The 15,860-nt window shown below is 46.3% G+C and overlaps 1 protein-coding gene across 1 annotated transcript; it reads left to right on the forward strand.

Annotated features, from left to right (window-relative positions):
* The first annotated feature begins 1,026 nt into the window (after positions 1-1,026).
* Positions 1,027-15,265, forward strand: LOC132464564 (zinc finger protein 423-like). The gene is made up of 3 exons (XM_060061018.1): positions 1,027-1,191; positions 3,179-3,294; positions 14,410-15,265. The coding sequence occupies exons 1-3, from the start codon at positions 1,098-1,100 to the stop codon at positions 14,437-14,439; spliced, it is 240 nt and encodes a 79-aa protein (XP_059917001.1). The 5' UTR covers positions 1,027-1,097; the 3' UTR covers positions 14,440-15,265.
* The last annotated feature ends 595 nt before the right edge of the window (positions 15,266-15,860 follow it).

Consider the following 15,860-nt stretch of genomic DNA (forward strand, 5'->3'; position numbering starts at 1 on the left):
ACACACACACACACACACACACACACACACACAGCTATTCATGTGGGATTATGACACCCTTGTGTTGGTCTTTGAGGCACAGGGAGATTGGAATCTTTGTTTTGTGCAAGTGTGTGTCGTATGTGTGTCTGTGTGTGTGTCACTTGCAAAGGGTGTCATGGATGTGTGATTGAAGACATTATTAGCCCTTCCTGCAATGTGTGTGTTTGTGTGTACAATCTGACTCCACACGGGGTCATAGATTGGCCCACAGAGGACATCATCTGATGCTGCAGGGCTGTACACCGCTCTATCTCGCTTTGTGTTAACGTGCACACGTATGCATGTGTGTGTGCAACCACATGGCGTGTGCGTGTGGAGGCAACCGGGACCTTGGTCCTGTGTGGCATGATGTTGATAAGGACAACAAGCGGGAGATCTCGGGGTGTGTGTGTGTGTGTGTGTGTGTGTGTGTGTGTGTGTGTGTGTGTGTGTGTGTGTGTGTGTGTGTGTGTGTGTGTGTGTGTGTGTGTGTGTGTGTGTGTGTGTGTGTGTGTGTGTGTGTGACAGATAGACTCCCACCTTTCATCTGGCCCGGCACAGTAAGAGCTATGATGTCAGTCTCACTTGCTTAAAATACTCCAACCATAAGCATGCACATGCTCACACATACAAATCCCACACCCAGGTCGTACACGCACACACATTCACACAAAATGTGTGTGAATGTGTTTTTTAAGCAGCGTCGGCCGATGGTGGGATGTGTGTGTGTGTGTGTGTGTGTGTGTGTGTGTGTGTGTGTGTGTGTATGAATGAATATGGATATGTATGTATGTATGTATGTATGTATGTATGTATGTATTTAAAAAATATATATATATTTAGCAATATCCACATATCCATATGCTGGGATATATGCATACAAATCCATATCCATACATATATTAGGATTTGTTACGTTTATTTTATATTTTTAAACAAATGGCAATCCCAATGTGTGAGTGTGTGTCTCCAGGAGGTGTCTGCTGCTCCCATTTGTAGCCCGGGCCTAACCACGTGTGTCTGTCTCCTGATTCACAGAGGAAGGCATCAATCACGAGTGCAAGCTGTGTAACCAGATGTTTGACTCTCCGGCCAAGCTGCTGTGTCACCTGATAGAGCACAGCTTCGAGGGCATGGGAGGAACCTTCAAGTGTCCCGTCTGTTTCACAGGTGAGTGGGCTACTCACTCACACACTCACCGGGATAAGACGATGGGTAGGGAAACACAGAGGCGTGCACATATGCAAGCGCATGCACACATGCAAGCGCAGACACACACACACACACACACACACACACACACACACACACACACACACACACACACACACACACACACACACACACACACACACACACACACACACACACACACACACAAACAGCCCCACCAGCCAGAGCCACAAGGACACTGAAGATACTAAGGGAATAGAAAACAATAGGAAGGGGAAAACAAGATGGAGCCAAACCAATGATTTTCCCGCCCCCGAGAGACGGTGGAGAGCAGGGAGGATTTTAATAATTGGGCTCTTTAAGCAGCAGGTAAGCATTCTCAGTCACAATGCACCTAAGCCCAGTCTTAAAAAGGGAGGCAAATACAGTGCAGAGATTTACACCAACATTATTGTGTGGTCAAACTCAAACATCCACTTGCCACTTCACTCCTGCTCCGTGTTGGGACATTTTTATTGGGATTTTATTCATACAGAAAATCGTTACCAAAACTGTCGGAGCTAAGACCCAGTGGGATCTTAAAGGCCAATACCGCTCTGTGATCAAACCATCGGAACAGTCTCTCCTGGCTTACTCTAACTTCCGTTACCAATATAGCTTGTCAAAATATCGTCCATGAGCCGTTCCTGCCAAATAAAGTTTAGCCTGCCCCGAATGTTAACATTGACAGTATGGCACTTTTATCTTTTGGATTCATGGAATTTCGTGTCAGTGCAGAGTTTGAGGACAGAACAAATATGTGAATCGTCATACAAGTACTTTCAAAAAAGTCTTAGCATGTTCACGCAAAGCACTCTTAGGCACAATTTGTGCAATGAAAATCGTTTGACAAATTATATCGGTATCGTAGGTTTTAGTGAAGCCAGGAGAGACCGTTAGGATTGTTTCATTACTGACCGGTATTGCCCTTTAACAAGTAGCAGTAGCCGCTGATCACAGGAGGAAAGCACCATACATTACAATGCGGACCTCCCCAGGGGTAAGGCCAGCAGAAAATTCCCGGGCCCAACTAGTTCTGTGATGTCAAGTTATTGCTGTTCAACGGCATCTTCGCCAAGCAAGGGGGGGGAAAAGCATGAATTAAGTCTGCATCCCTCCCTCCCCTTCCTCTCTCTATCTCTTGTCTCTCCGTCCCCATAGACACTCTCTCTCTCCCCCAGTCCCTCTCTCTCTCTCTCTCTCCGTGTGCATTCACATCCTGTTTCCCTGCACTCTCCCCCTCTGTTGTTCTCTAAGTTTGTCTTGTGTTGTGTCTCCCTCCCCCCTCCCCCCCAGGTACACAGCGCTGCCTTTTAAACTTTAACTCTATTCCTTGGTGGCTTATGAATTAGTAAGACTGGCACTGCTCCTATGGGGGGGCTGAATAATTCAACACACACACACACACACACACACACACACACACACACACACACACACACACACACACACTGATCACATTTGTACATGCTGTGCAAACCAAAAGTTAACTGAAACAAAAGGCCGAAAGGAGGGGAGGGAGGGGGGTGGATGGAGAGGTTTAGACCACACAGGAGGTGAAAAGCTGGAAAATAAAAGAGAGGATCATTTATTGATAAATATCACAACGTCTGCGGAGGATAGTTCTTTCTTGTTATCTTTGCCCATTTTTATCCCATTCCCTTTATGCTGTCTTTCTTTCCTTTTCCTCTTCCCTCGTCCCATCCTTCAAATTGGACTAATGCTGGCCTTTCACTCCCTTCATCGGCTTGGGATCACTTGAATGGACACACTCGAAACATACGGCAAAGACACCCTCTTCCAACTTGTGTGTCTTTGCCGTATGTTTGTGTGATCATTTGCACCCACCTAAGTGGCAGGGGGAGCCCTAGCTGGGTTGGAATGGAAGGCAGCCCCTGACCTTAACCCTGGTTCTCTCCTTTGCTCTCTCTCTCTCTCTCCATAGTGTTTGTCCAGGCCAATAAGCTCCAGCAGCACATATTCGCCGTCCACGGGCAGGAAGACAAAATCTACGACTGTTCCCAGTGTCCGCAGAAGTTCTTCTTTCAGACCGAGCTACAGGTTGGTACCCTCTAACCATTACTTTTGTGTCCGTCTGTTACACACACAAGACAAAGTCCACTGAAAAGGCAAATGCCGTAATTCAGTAACTGAAATATTCCCATCATTTATTCTCACTTCCCCTTGCTACACATCCTGGATTATCCGACACTTTGCATCATGGTGCCTTTGCAGGTTGCTCTCATTGCTGAGCACTGATGACCACAAAAATAATGGTGTAAGTCATCAGTCCTGGCACTGTAGGTTTTTCTGTGGAAATCATCCACAAAACACTGAGATGGCTCCATTAAAGCTGAGTTCCATGTTGAATAACAGCTGTGCCTCTTTCTCACCTTTCCTTGCCACACACACAAACACACACATGCAAGCACATGCCCACATGAACGCACAAACATGCACACACACACACACACACACACACACACACACACACAAAATCACACAAACACACAATCACACACACACGCACTCGTGATGCAGGGGTGCTTGGCATATGGCTGACCAGTCCATTTAACAGCAGGGTCATTTCTGGAGCCTGTCGGTCAATGTCCTTGCATGCAGGAAAAAACACACACAGACATACACACACACCAACACACACACAAACAGACACACACGCACAAGTGAGAGACTGTTGGCCCACAGACTACTTAATAAATACTTCTTATACTATCAATCTCTCAACTTATTACGTCTGAGGGTGTGTGTGTGTGTTTGTCTGTGTTTATACATGTCTGTGGGTGTGTGCATGTGTGTGCGACAGCCTTGACCTGCTCCAGCTTGTGTCGAGGGGATATCGCTCTAAATGGGTTAGGCTGTTTTTGTTTGTTTGTGTGTGTATCTCTAAGACAAAAGGGAATCATTTGGGTGTGTGTGTGTGTCTCTAAGACAAAAAAGTGAGTCATTTGTGTGTGTGTGTGTGTGTGTGTGTGCGCGCATGCATAAGTGCATGCTTACACAGTCGGTTAATGAGTTGGGGATTGATAATGTTTGGCGTGCAAGGCTGAAACCCTACACACAGACTCACACACACACACACACACACACACACACACACACACACACACACACACACACACACACACACACACACACACACACACACACACACACACCCGCCCCAGGGTCACTGCAGTATGGACACGTCACTGCATCAAACCGATTTCCCTGCTGACCGCCTCCTGCCATCGCTCTCTGTTCCTCTCTTGCCCCCCCGTGTCTCACACACTGGCAAAGGAATGCATCATTTACCCCCCTCCATTACTCCTCTTGCTCTCCTACCCCCATCTTCCTGCACATCCCAGTCTCTCGCTAACCGAAGGTATCTCGCCGTCTCGTGCCCATCGCGCGAGACTTTCTCTTTGTCTTTCTCTGTTGTTTCCTCTCGGCTCCCCTCCTCGCACACTTTTTGACTAGCTCACTGCCTCTCCCTCTCCCTCCCTCTGTCCCCGCTGAACCAGCCCCTATGCATATTTTAGCCCCTCTCCTCTCTTCTCCCTCTCTCCTCAGTAACTCTCCCCTGTGTCCCATAAATAGTGCAGACGTAAGCTGGTAAATAAGAGATGTTTTGCTGTGTGTGTGTGAGTGTGTTTGTGTGTCTGTGTGTTTGTGTGTGTGTGTAAATAAGAGATGCTTTGGCCCTGATCATTGCAGCTCCCTTGAATCAGTCTTTCTGCCTTCTTCTTCACAAACTTAATCCACGCACACACTCATACTCACACACTCCTACTCACACACTCATACACACACACTCTCACAGGCACAAGCTTGCACAACGCATACCGAAATGTAAACAAACCCACATCCCTCTGTGTATGTTATTCTTTGTTTTTTATACGTTCTGTACTGTAGCTGCCTCATCAGGTCCATATTCCATCCATCCACCGCTCAATCAAGACCGGCAATCACAAACCGTCTAAAAATTAGCAGAGCACTTTGAATACCTTTCAATACATTGTTTTCATACTTCATCCCACGTATTCCCGCAATCTCCCCCTCTTACTCTGGTCTATGTTGCCATCATGTCTTCCCTTTCCCATGAGGGAAAGTGTCACTCGTTCCTCCCTCCAACCCCCATGTGCTTCACACTATGAGGTTTTATTTTCAACATCCCTACATGGATGTCCATTAACAGGGGCAGATGGATGGCTGTTTCAATGCCGGGGTGGAGGGGTTGAAGAGGGACTGCATCAGCATGGGGCCAATCGCTCGCTTTGTTTACTTCCCCCTTCCTCCCTCTCGTCCTTCTTCGCTCTCTCCCTCCATCCCACCAGTGTTTCATATTTTAGGATCATGTACACGCACACGCACACACATATGCACACACACACATACACATAAACACACACACATTCACATCCACACACATAAACATATACAAACACAAAAGAATACATATACACAAATATGCATGGACACACACGCTTATCCTAACTATTTATCTTGGTCTGCTAAGACTACTAAGGATGTGATGGATGGGTGGTTCCGAGAGAGGATTATCTAAGATAAACACTCATTCACATCATGACACAGTCCGGCAGAACAACCCATGACCCTTTATTTTGGGAAAACGTTGATAAATCGTTTCGTCCTCTCAAATGTTCACACCGTCATTTAAATCGAATTGATAAACTGAACATACACAGAATATTATGGCGGATTGGAAAACGGCATTGAATCCTGTTGAATTCAGCCACGCCATCCTCAGTGGCTGACCTATCCCCTCGGCTGCTGCGTCCTGGGCAGTGCTTATCACCTGCTGCATTTCAATACCTTGGCAATCAGGTCTGCTCCAACTTTGCTTCCGCACGCATATCCTGCAGAACTAACGAGAAGTCCCGGTGTCGCAAGACTTACGTTCTGATTGGCTAGCCCGAAGTGAGTGGCCGACACCTGTTGATCACCGGAGGGTTTTAATGATGATGGTGGTGTGTGTGTGTGGGCGACAAACGGGAAAGTGGTTTTCTTCCGCTGCTTTTCGCCGTGGTCTTTTCTGCATGACGCTGAACACTTACATACAGAGGTGATCTTCCACCGAATGACTCATAATCAACACACAAGATGGATACATTCTTCTGCCTTATCTGTATTTCATCCCAAGCCTTCCTCTGTGTATCTGTTTGTGTGTGAGAGGGGGAGAGAATATAAGCACTCGTGTAACTGTGTAGCCATGCAAGGCAGTCTATGAAGCGTGGACATTGTCAAGCGGCCACATGTGAATCACATGCAGTGAATTATAAAGCAGCATGGATGCGGATGCAATGGCAATGGGTTTGTGTTTTGTTTTTTTCTCTCCATCTTGTTGGATGAGTGATTTCCATCAGGATCTGTACCATTGGAGTCTGCTATACCTATGGTGGGAAGGAGTGTGTGTGAGTGTATGCGTGAGTCTGCCTCATGAGTGTGTGCGGATGTTTCGGAGCTCTCTTCTTGCTCTTTGTTTCTCTCTCTCTCTGTGTGTGTGTGTGTGTGTGTGTGTGTGTGTGTGTGTGTGTGTGTGTGTGTGTGTGTGTGTGTGTGTGTGTGTGTGTGTGTGTGTGTGTGTGTGTGTATTAGATCCGGCTGTCCCATTGGTGTTCCAAAGGAGCGCACTCAGCTGCCCCATACCTCACTGGGAGACGCTGTGTTATTAGAACGGGGACCTCAAACACCCCAGCTCCCTCCACGCTGTCTCCTACACACACAGAGCCCCAGACTGACACACACACACACGCACAGATGTAGCCACTCATAAACACACTTTAACACATAGATACTTCCCTGGACCGAGTGACTGAAATGTGTTGTTGCCCAGGGAGAGAGAGACCCAGTGAAATAGACTTTAGACATGGAGAGACTGAATGACTGACTGGTTGTTAAACAGCACTTGCTGTGTTGCGTTTGATTTCCCAATTTATGCGCTTCTTCTCCACAGAATCGTCTGTTGTTCCCGACGGCTCCATTCACTATAATTGTAGTTACTGTCAATTATTTCGAGTTTAAATGCTTGTGATGGATTTCAGGTGAATTTGTATGTATAACAACGGAAGTTAGATCATTCAATGAGCGTAGATTATGTACAGTTCAATCAATGAGCAGAATGAAATTCAATGCAAAAGGAGAGAAATATCAGGCTGTAACCTCCCACTTAGTCCAATTACCGGGCCAACCTTGTTTCCCGCAGCTTCTTTACTGGCTACCTTCTGCTGATGGGGGTCCTGGTGAACATGCTATTGATTGTGTCTTCCCCACTGGCACACCTCTGATAATGGCAGTATGTTTTTGAAGTTTACAAGTCCTTGGCTTACAGCTTTGCATATTCATTTTTTCTCACTCAAATAATTGGAAGTGCAAGAACAATAAGGTTTGTACGTACTATCCTTATTTTTCTCACATTTTTATTTATCCAGACACTTTTTGTGTGAAGTAAAACAAATGAGCGAATGAGGTCTTTTTCACATGAGTGGAATGACATTTAAAGATGGTTTTAAATGATGATAATGATAGCGCTACCGTCGTGGTGTAAATAGGTTAAGTGCCTCTAGGATGTGGGATGATGCATTATTAATATGCCTGCAATAAACAATATGGTAGTATTTAATCTTTTATTCATGTCAGCTGGAGTAATATAGGCATTTGTCATGGTGTTGTCTTTATGATATTTATTCATTAAAAAACACCCAGAAGAAGATTCTTTACCCATGTGATCAGCGACATCAGTGTTTGTCTACCATGCGAGTCCACATGGTAGGTGTGAGTCCTACTGGGTAGACTCACACATTCACAAGTGGCCAGGCATTTCAAGTAGACCAACATCATACAGCCAGTGGCATTATGTCTAGTAAACAGTTGACGCTCCTGGACACAAACATTTATCACCCTCGGAAGTCAAGCCTTAAGAACACCCTCTCTTCAACTCTCTTATCGTGCTTAAATATCTTCTCGTGACTCAACCTAACTGTTTGTAGATGAGCTGCACTGCTCCTTGTCCTCTCTTTCATTCCTCACATCCCTCCATCCATCGATCCGTCCATCTCATTTCAACCCTCCTTCCGAAACCTTTCAGCAAGCCAGCTTTTTAATATTAGCAGTACACTGTTCATTCTTTCTCTTTGTCTCTCCCTCTCCCCCCCTCTCTCTCTCTCTCTCTCTCTCACTCTAGGTCTATGTATCTCTCTCTGTTGATTCAGGGTTTATGGTTATCAAATAACTCTGTCCCATTGCCCCCAGGGGCCCTTGGGGATTGGTTGTGTGCAGCAATATTACAATGACACTGAAAGCCTGCATGCTCTGCTGAATTTTGTGGGTGCGTGTGTGTGTGTGTGTGTGTGCGTGCGTGTGTGTGTGTGTGTGTGCAACTAATGCGCGTGTGTAGTTTGTGTGCAGACTCTCTCATCCCTCTTCTTCAAGAGAACCATGAATGATTTTTAATTTGCATATGTAGTCAGCAGAGCTGTTCTCATGTGTTTTTACTGTTTTAATTACTATAAAATCATACCCATCTATCTGGGTACACTGTCTGCCCGTGTCCGTGGTGTCTGTGTGCATTTTGTGTCCGCACACGCACACATGCTCGGCTGGGAGCTTCCTATGTGTCCTATGTCTTTGTGTAGGCCTGTGTATGAATTAGTTGCTGTATTTGAGGCTGAGAGAGAGATTATGACCAACATTAATTAGTTTGCAGTTTTTTCAGCTGTACTAAAAAGCAGCACAATTAGCAGTGATGATGATGCTGTCATGGTGTCGTCTGGTGGTCTGGAGGCTCTGTTCCTCATCTGGCACTAAGTAACACACTGGATCCCAAATACAGATCCCTTGGAGACGTGTGTGTACCTCCCGTGGCTCACAGGAGCTATGTTTTTTTTGCATTTATATTGTATTTTCAAGTCAGTCTATGCAGTACAGACACACTTCTGTCTCACTGCATATTTCTCTCTCTCTCTCTATATATAGGTGTCTATAGAATATAATCGTGTGCCGCAAATACACATTTTATTTGCTGCCTTTGGAGCAAAACATGACTTGACCTGACTTCCTGGTGTGTGTTTGGGTGTGCGTGTGTGCGTTACTGTCCATGTGAGTATATTTACGACGTATTTACTTGTATCCAAAGTTGGCCTGTCTGTGACCATAGCAACAGGGCAGGGGAAGTCCCCATGGGGCTCGGAGGTGGTAGGGGACTGGACACCGTAAAATAATCCGCCCTGGGGGGAGAGAGAGAGGGGAAGGAGGGAGGGAGGTAGAGAGGGGGAGAGAGAGAGAGAGGGAGAGAAAGAGAGGGAGAGAATTGGACAGAAAATAACGGGTTTTTGAAGGAAGACATGGTGTAAAGGAGGAGGGAGAGACGGAGGGAGAGAGGATGTGTTCATTTTATTTCTGGTGGGCTCCTGAGGCAGCATCCTGTCTTGGAAGGGTGGAGCTAAAGACAGGCCACAGAGGAAGAGGTCTGCAACGGCCCATCTGCTGGTCACACACACACACACACACACACACACACACACACACACACACACACACACACACACACACACACACACACACACACACACACACACACACACACACACACACCATTGGAAGGGTGTCAACTCTTGGCTATAAATATACAGAGCCCAATGAAGAGCACAAGGCGACTAAGGTGATTTTTCATTCAGAGTTAAAAACAGCATTAGAGGAGGCAGGTCTGTGCACGCACACATGCACACAAAAACATACACAAACACAGCAGTTTCTGCGTTTGCGTGTTCATACATAGATGTTTATGTGTGTTTGTGTGAGTTATATGCATGAGGTATAATGAAGTCAGGAACGATTATAAGCAAAAAATATACAGCCCAGAGAATATCTTTTCTGAATACAAATACGGGCAGAAATTGTTGGCTTTCTGAATCCTAAAACATAATTTTGACTCAGTTTGACCCACACATATGTCTGCAAATGTTATGCTCGCTTCCTGCATTATAACAGACAAACGCACACACATGAATACACACACGCGTCAGCTTACACATGGAGCGCATGTGTAGATAGGAGAGAGAAGGCAGATTAGATTTTCTGTTATCTCCATCTCCCCTGCCTTTTGTCCCCCTCTCCCTTACCCCCCTGTGTGTGTGTGTGTGTGTGTGTGTGTGTGTGTGTGTGTGTGTGTGTGTGTGTGTGTGTGTGTGTGTGTGTGTGTGTGTGTGTGTGTGTGTGTGTGTGTGTGTGTGTGTGTGTGTGTGTGTGTGAAAGAGATTGTGTGTGCGAGAGAGAGAGAGAGAGAGAGAGAGAGAGCGAGAGAGAGAGAGAGAGAGAGAGAGAGAGAGAGAGATAGTGTGTGTGCGTGTTGTCTGGGAGCGACATGCGCGGGTAATGCGACAGGGCCATATTTCCCCCGGGGTCCCTGGGCTCTACAGGCTTTAGCCTCCCTGTCTCCTCCATCACTCTCTCTCCCTCCTCCCCTGCCGTCCCCCTCTCTCTCTCTCTCTCTCTCTCTCTCTCTCTCTCACTCTCACTCTCACTCTCTATCTCTCTCTCTCCCTCCCTCCCACCCACTCCCTCCTCCCCAGCCCTCCTTCTGTCCCCCTCCCTCCCTCCCACTCCCTCCTGGTCTCTTCCTTCCTTCCTTCTCTCTCTTTCCTGGTGTCTGTTTCTCTCTCTTTCCCCCTATTTCCCCTCTTTTTTTCTCTCCGTCTTGATTCTTTTGAGGCAGTTCAGGAATATAGTAGGCCTCCATATATTCTGTGTCCTGCCAGACAGCGCTTCCAAACCACTTCCACACTGCCCCGCCCACTTTTACACTATTTACACACTGCCCCGCCCCCTTCCACACTCTTCCCACACTGCCCACCCCTTCCACACTATGTCCACACTGCTTACACCCCACATCCATGCCACTACCACCCTGCCCCCCTGTCTAGAATATAAGAGTAATGTGTTTGTGTCCATGGGAAAAACAATAATACACTAGTAGAAGAGACATGGCTTTGCTCGGAGTACACTTTGCTTTTCTGAGTGAAAACACACTCGCACTATTACTAATTCAACCCAGCATAGCAGAGATGCCAGACGGCTAACTTTCTGGAACTGCCCTCATTTCTTGCTCATCCCATCTATCCATGCGTCCATCTACTCCCTGTCTCCTATCTGTTCTGTAGAATATATCAATTACTTGGTTGTAGAGCCGAGGTCAAGCTGTGACACACTGACACATGACACACGACTGGGAACGATTTTCGCTGCATAATCAATAGCAACCAAACGACGACAACCTCATTGAAGAGAATTGATTGGGAGGAGGGCCAACACTGTGTGTGTGTGTGTGTGTGTGTGTGTGCGTGTGCGTGCGTGCGTGCGTGCGTGTGTGCTTGTGGGTGTGCACACATTCACAGTAATGCAGGCAGAATGCAGCAGCGGGAGGCAGGCTGTCTCCCAACACTACATTCTACGATGCGTTTGTCTCTTACTCTCTCCGTTATTTCGCTCTCCTCCCTGCTACCCCTGTGTTGTTCTCTCCATTAGCCCCCCTCTCCTCTCCCCTCTGTCCTCTGGGCTTCCTCCACTGGTCCACTGCAGAGCTCCGCAGGCCTCCAGAGAGTGACCATGGCCTGCCTCGTCCTCCCCCTCCACTACCCTTCCTCTGCTAGGCCCCTGCTCATTCTTACGAATCAATACACCAGCAGCAGGACCCACAGTACCTGAGGGAAAACACACACAATCTCTCTCTCTCTCCCTCCCCTTTCCTGCTTGTGTACGTGCCCCCTTTCCTTGCCCCTACCCCATCCAGTGTGTGCAACTTCGACACAAACCACACAGAATCTCCTCTCCTCTAGCTCATTAAACATGCATATTTGCACAAAGACGGGCAAGCCTGACCTCCTCTGGTAGGAAGTGGAACTACACTGGTCCGCATCAGGCAGGCAGGGTACAGGGAAGAGCAAGGGGACAGTGAATGAGAGCGAGGTAGAGTGACATAGAGACTGAGGCAGAGGCAGGGCATGTCCTCTGTTAATAGGGTCATTTGCTCCCAGTGAGATCTGCATGATGACCAGAGAGACCTTCACACAAATTTAGCCCTGGACAATCCCTGCAGAGCGGAAAAGTTTTGGGGAAAAACAAGAGAAGTCTGTTATTGTGTTGGTTTCCCATGGACATGCAAGTTTGCCTCTAAAGCTCACACACACACACACACACACACACACACACACACACACACACACACACACACACACACACACACACACACACACACACACACACACACACACACACACACACACACACACACACACACACACACACACAGTTAAAGCCACACACACACACACAGTTAAAGCCACACACACACACACACACACACACACACACGCACACGCACAGAGACATAAACGCATAGGCTCAGCAAAACATGCACAGCCAGATAAGGGCCACAGAATGGCAAAGATGTATTTATCAAACCCAAAACACATATAATCCCCTCATTTCTCTCCCTATTCTCCCTCTCCCCAATCCATCCCTCTATCCACTCGCTACTTCTCTCTGCCAACTAGGCGCACGTGTGTGTGTGCGTGTCAGAGAGGAAGAGATTAATCTCAGAAAGCAGTTTTTTTAGTTGTGGAGGCGGTGAAGTGATTGGGAAGATCTCACTGGGAATTGTGTGTGTCAGAGAGAGAGAGGGAAAGGGAGAGAGGGAGAGGGGCTTATCCAGGGAGTAAGCTATGTAGTCCTGGGAAAACAGGGAGGGAGTAGGAGGCAGGCATCCTAGTGGAAAGTCTCAACAGACAGACACACACACATTCACTAACATATTCCATTTTCCATTTCATCTTTCCAATCATTCATCTTCTTTAACCCGCTATTGGGACATGCACAAACATACACTCACACATAGCTACACAACGACACACATGTACGTATCCACAAAAACATAAACACACAAACATACACACAAGCATACGTACAGAAACATACACACACAAAGCAAGATATTTCCAAGCTACCACAGTAAATCCAGATGACCATATTCAGCTTCCCACTGCTGCTGATACTGGGAGAAAAGGGACAGGGGGACTGTGTGTGTGTGTGTGTGTGTGTGTGTGTGTGTGTGTGTGTGTGTGTGTGTGTGTGTGTGTGTGTGTGTGTGTGTGTGTGTGTGTGTGTGTGTGTGTGTGTGTGTGTGTGTGTGTGTGTGTGTGACATGTAACAATGTAACTATGTTTTTTCTGCCATAGCCCTATAATTAGTGTCAAATAATTATTTGACAATTATGCAATTATGACATTTTTCTTTCACTTTCCTTCATTGATCCATATTTTCATTTGAGCCTTGACAATCAAGTTGAAGCACCTAATTGCCCCAATTATCCTTCAATCGAATTTGCTTAATATCAGAAAGAACCACAAAAGAAAAACAATGAAAGGAGACTGAAAAGTGCAACATTGCCAACTATTTTCTGAACCCTGGCACCTACATTAATTCACATTAGTCCATGACATGATGAAGTGTTTGGCTTGACATCCAAATGGATGCTAACGAGTTGTCCAGCTGTAAAACTTTTCTTCCACCTCTGACTGAGTCAAATGGACCTTACAAGCGTTCCACTGCGACCATTAGATCACTTTTAAGCAACACTGCTTAGATCCTCCTAACCTCACAGTATACCATCAGATGTACACTCTCTCCCGCCCCTTCCTTCCCCATTGTTCTCTCTGTCTCTCTGTCTCTCTGTCTCTCTCTCTCTCTCTCTCTCTCTCTCTCTCTCTCTCTCTGTCTCTCTCTCTCTCTGTCTCTCTCTCTCTCTCTCTCTCTCTCTCTCTCTCTCTGTCTCTGTCTCTCTCTCTCTCTCTCTCTCTCTCCGTCTCTCCGTCTCTCCCTCTCTCCCTCTCTCCCTCTCTCCCTCTCTCCCTCTCCCCCTCGTATAAGAGACAGGGCTCGTTACCTGTCTCTTGATGGCCGGTGTGTCGTATCGCCATGATTTGCACTTCCGGCTGGGGGGGGGGAGGGGGGTGAGGATAGCGCGAGGGGGGGGGTGCTGGGGGTTGGCGGCAGCAGCAGTAGGGTGGCGGCGAGAGGAGAGTAGCATGCGCACAAAGCCCATTATTTCTCCCATCATGTGTTCTCACTATTTCCTCTCTTCTCCTTGTGCTTCCCTCTCTCCAGAACCACACGCTGAGTCAGCATGCGCAGTGAGCCTCCTCGCCCGGCTGGATACCCGGGCCCACCTCCACACCCCATCGCCCCCCTCCCCCCCCCCCACCCGACCCAGAGACGGTGGAGGGTTGGAGGGGTGGGGCGGGAGGGAGGGGGGTGCGATCTCCACATCGCAGCCAATCAAAGTGTCATTTGCTACTCCCATGTAAAAGTCTAACGATTGTGCCGCTGGGCACGGCTATTAGGAGAGACTGGAGGGGGGGGGGGGGGGATGGGGGGGGGGGGGGGGGGGGGGTTAATGGGATATACTATTAAAGACCCACACAGAAACATGGACATGAATGAAGGGAGATAGATGAGGAAAAACAAAAAGAGAGGTGGGGGGGGAAAGGTATTGTACAAGCAGTATTCTTTATATTTGTCCTTCTACCAAGCAGCCAGCCCCGGTCGCCCTCCCCACACCACCTCTCTCCACCTCACCACACCCACCCTCCCCTCCTTCATATCGGGCTCTTTTTTATAATGAAAACCCCCTGGAAGAAAACAAAAGAAAAAAAAAATATTGTTTTGTGTTGTTTTGTTTTTAAAATTGTAGGAAAATTGTATTAAAAAATGACAGGTGCCAATTTCTATTTTCTGTTTTTTTTTTGTCATATGCGCTTATTTTTCCTTCTTATTTTCATTGTTGGATCTTTCATTTATCACTGTAAGTAGGTACTTGTGCCGTGTTGTGATTGTTTACCAGTCCAGTTTTTGTCCCCTTCCCACAAACCTCTCCTTTTTATGATTGTTAAATATATATTTTTTCCTTTTTGTAATTACTATGGAAAAATACATCAAACTAAATAAAGTCCAGAAAAACATACTTATTCTTGATTTGTTTTGTTTTATTCCAAAAAAAAAGAAAAGAAAAGAATAAATGAAACATAAAATGTTGCGTTCCTGGTTAATATCTGATTTTTAAATGTGTTTTAACCAGATTGCAAAAACAAGTTGAATTTAAAAAAAAGAACACCAATGAACAATAAAGACGATGTCTGGTATGTTTTATTTCAGTTGGGCATTTTTGGTCTGCCTAAAGATGGCATGATGTGCCATCAAATCTATCACTTTTTGTTAAAATGTGCCTTATTTCTATATTGTTATCAAATATTTTCAGAAAAACAATTGAAACGTGCTTGTAATGAAATTGCTTGCTTGGCTTAGGTTTTCATAGATCTGTAACCAGTCGATTCAATATAATTTATACAGATAACAAAAATATGAAATTATGGCATTTAGTTTCTTATGTATTTTCAAAAAAAATGGCAGCACTCAGGGACAAGTTCATGCTTGTAATCAATTAGAATTTTGATTTGTAGTTGCAAAGTTAAATTAGCCTAGATTAATTGATTAAACCAATATTTAAACGAACGCACAGTTCAAAATGGGTCCTGTGGATGATCATCAATAAGCCTCAT

This window comes from Gadus macrocephalus, chromosome 9, assembly GCF_031168955.1.
Source record: "Gadus macrocephalus chromosome 9, ASM3116895v1".
NCBI lineage: Eukaryota > Metazoa > Chordata > Actinopteri > Gadiformes > Gadidae > Gadus > Gadus macrocephalus.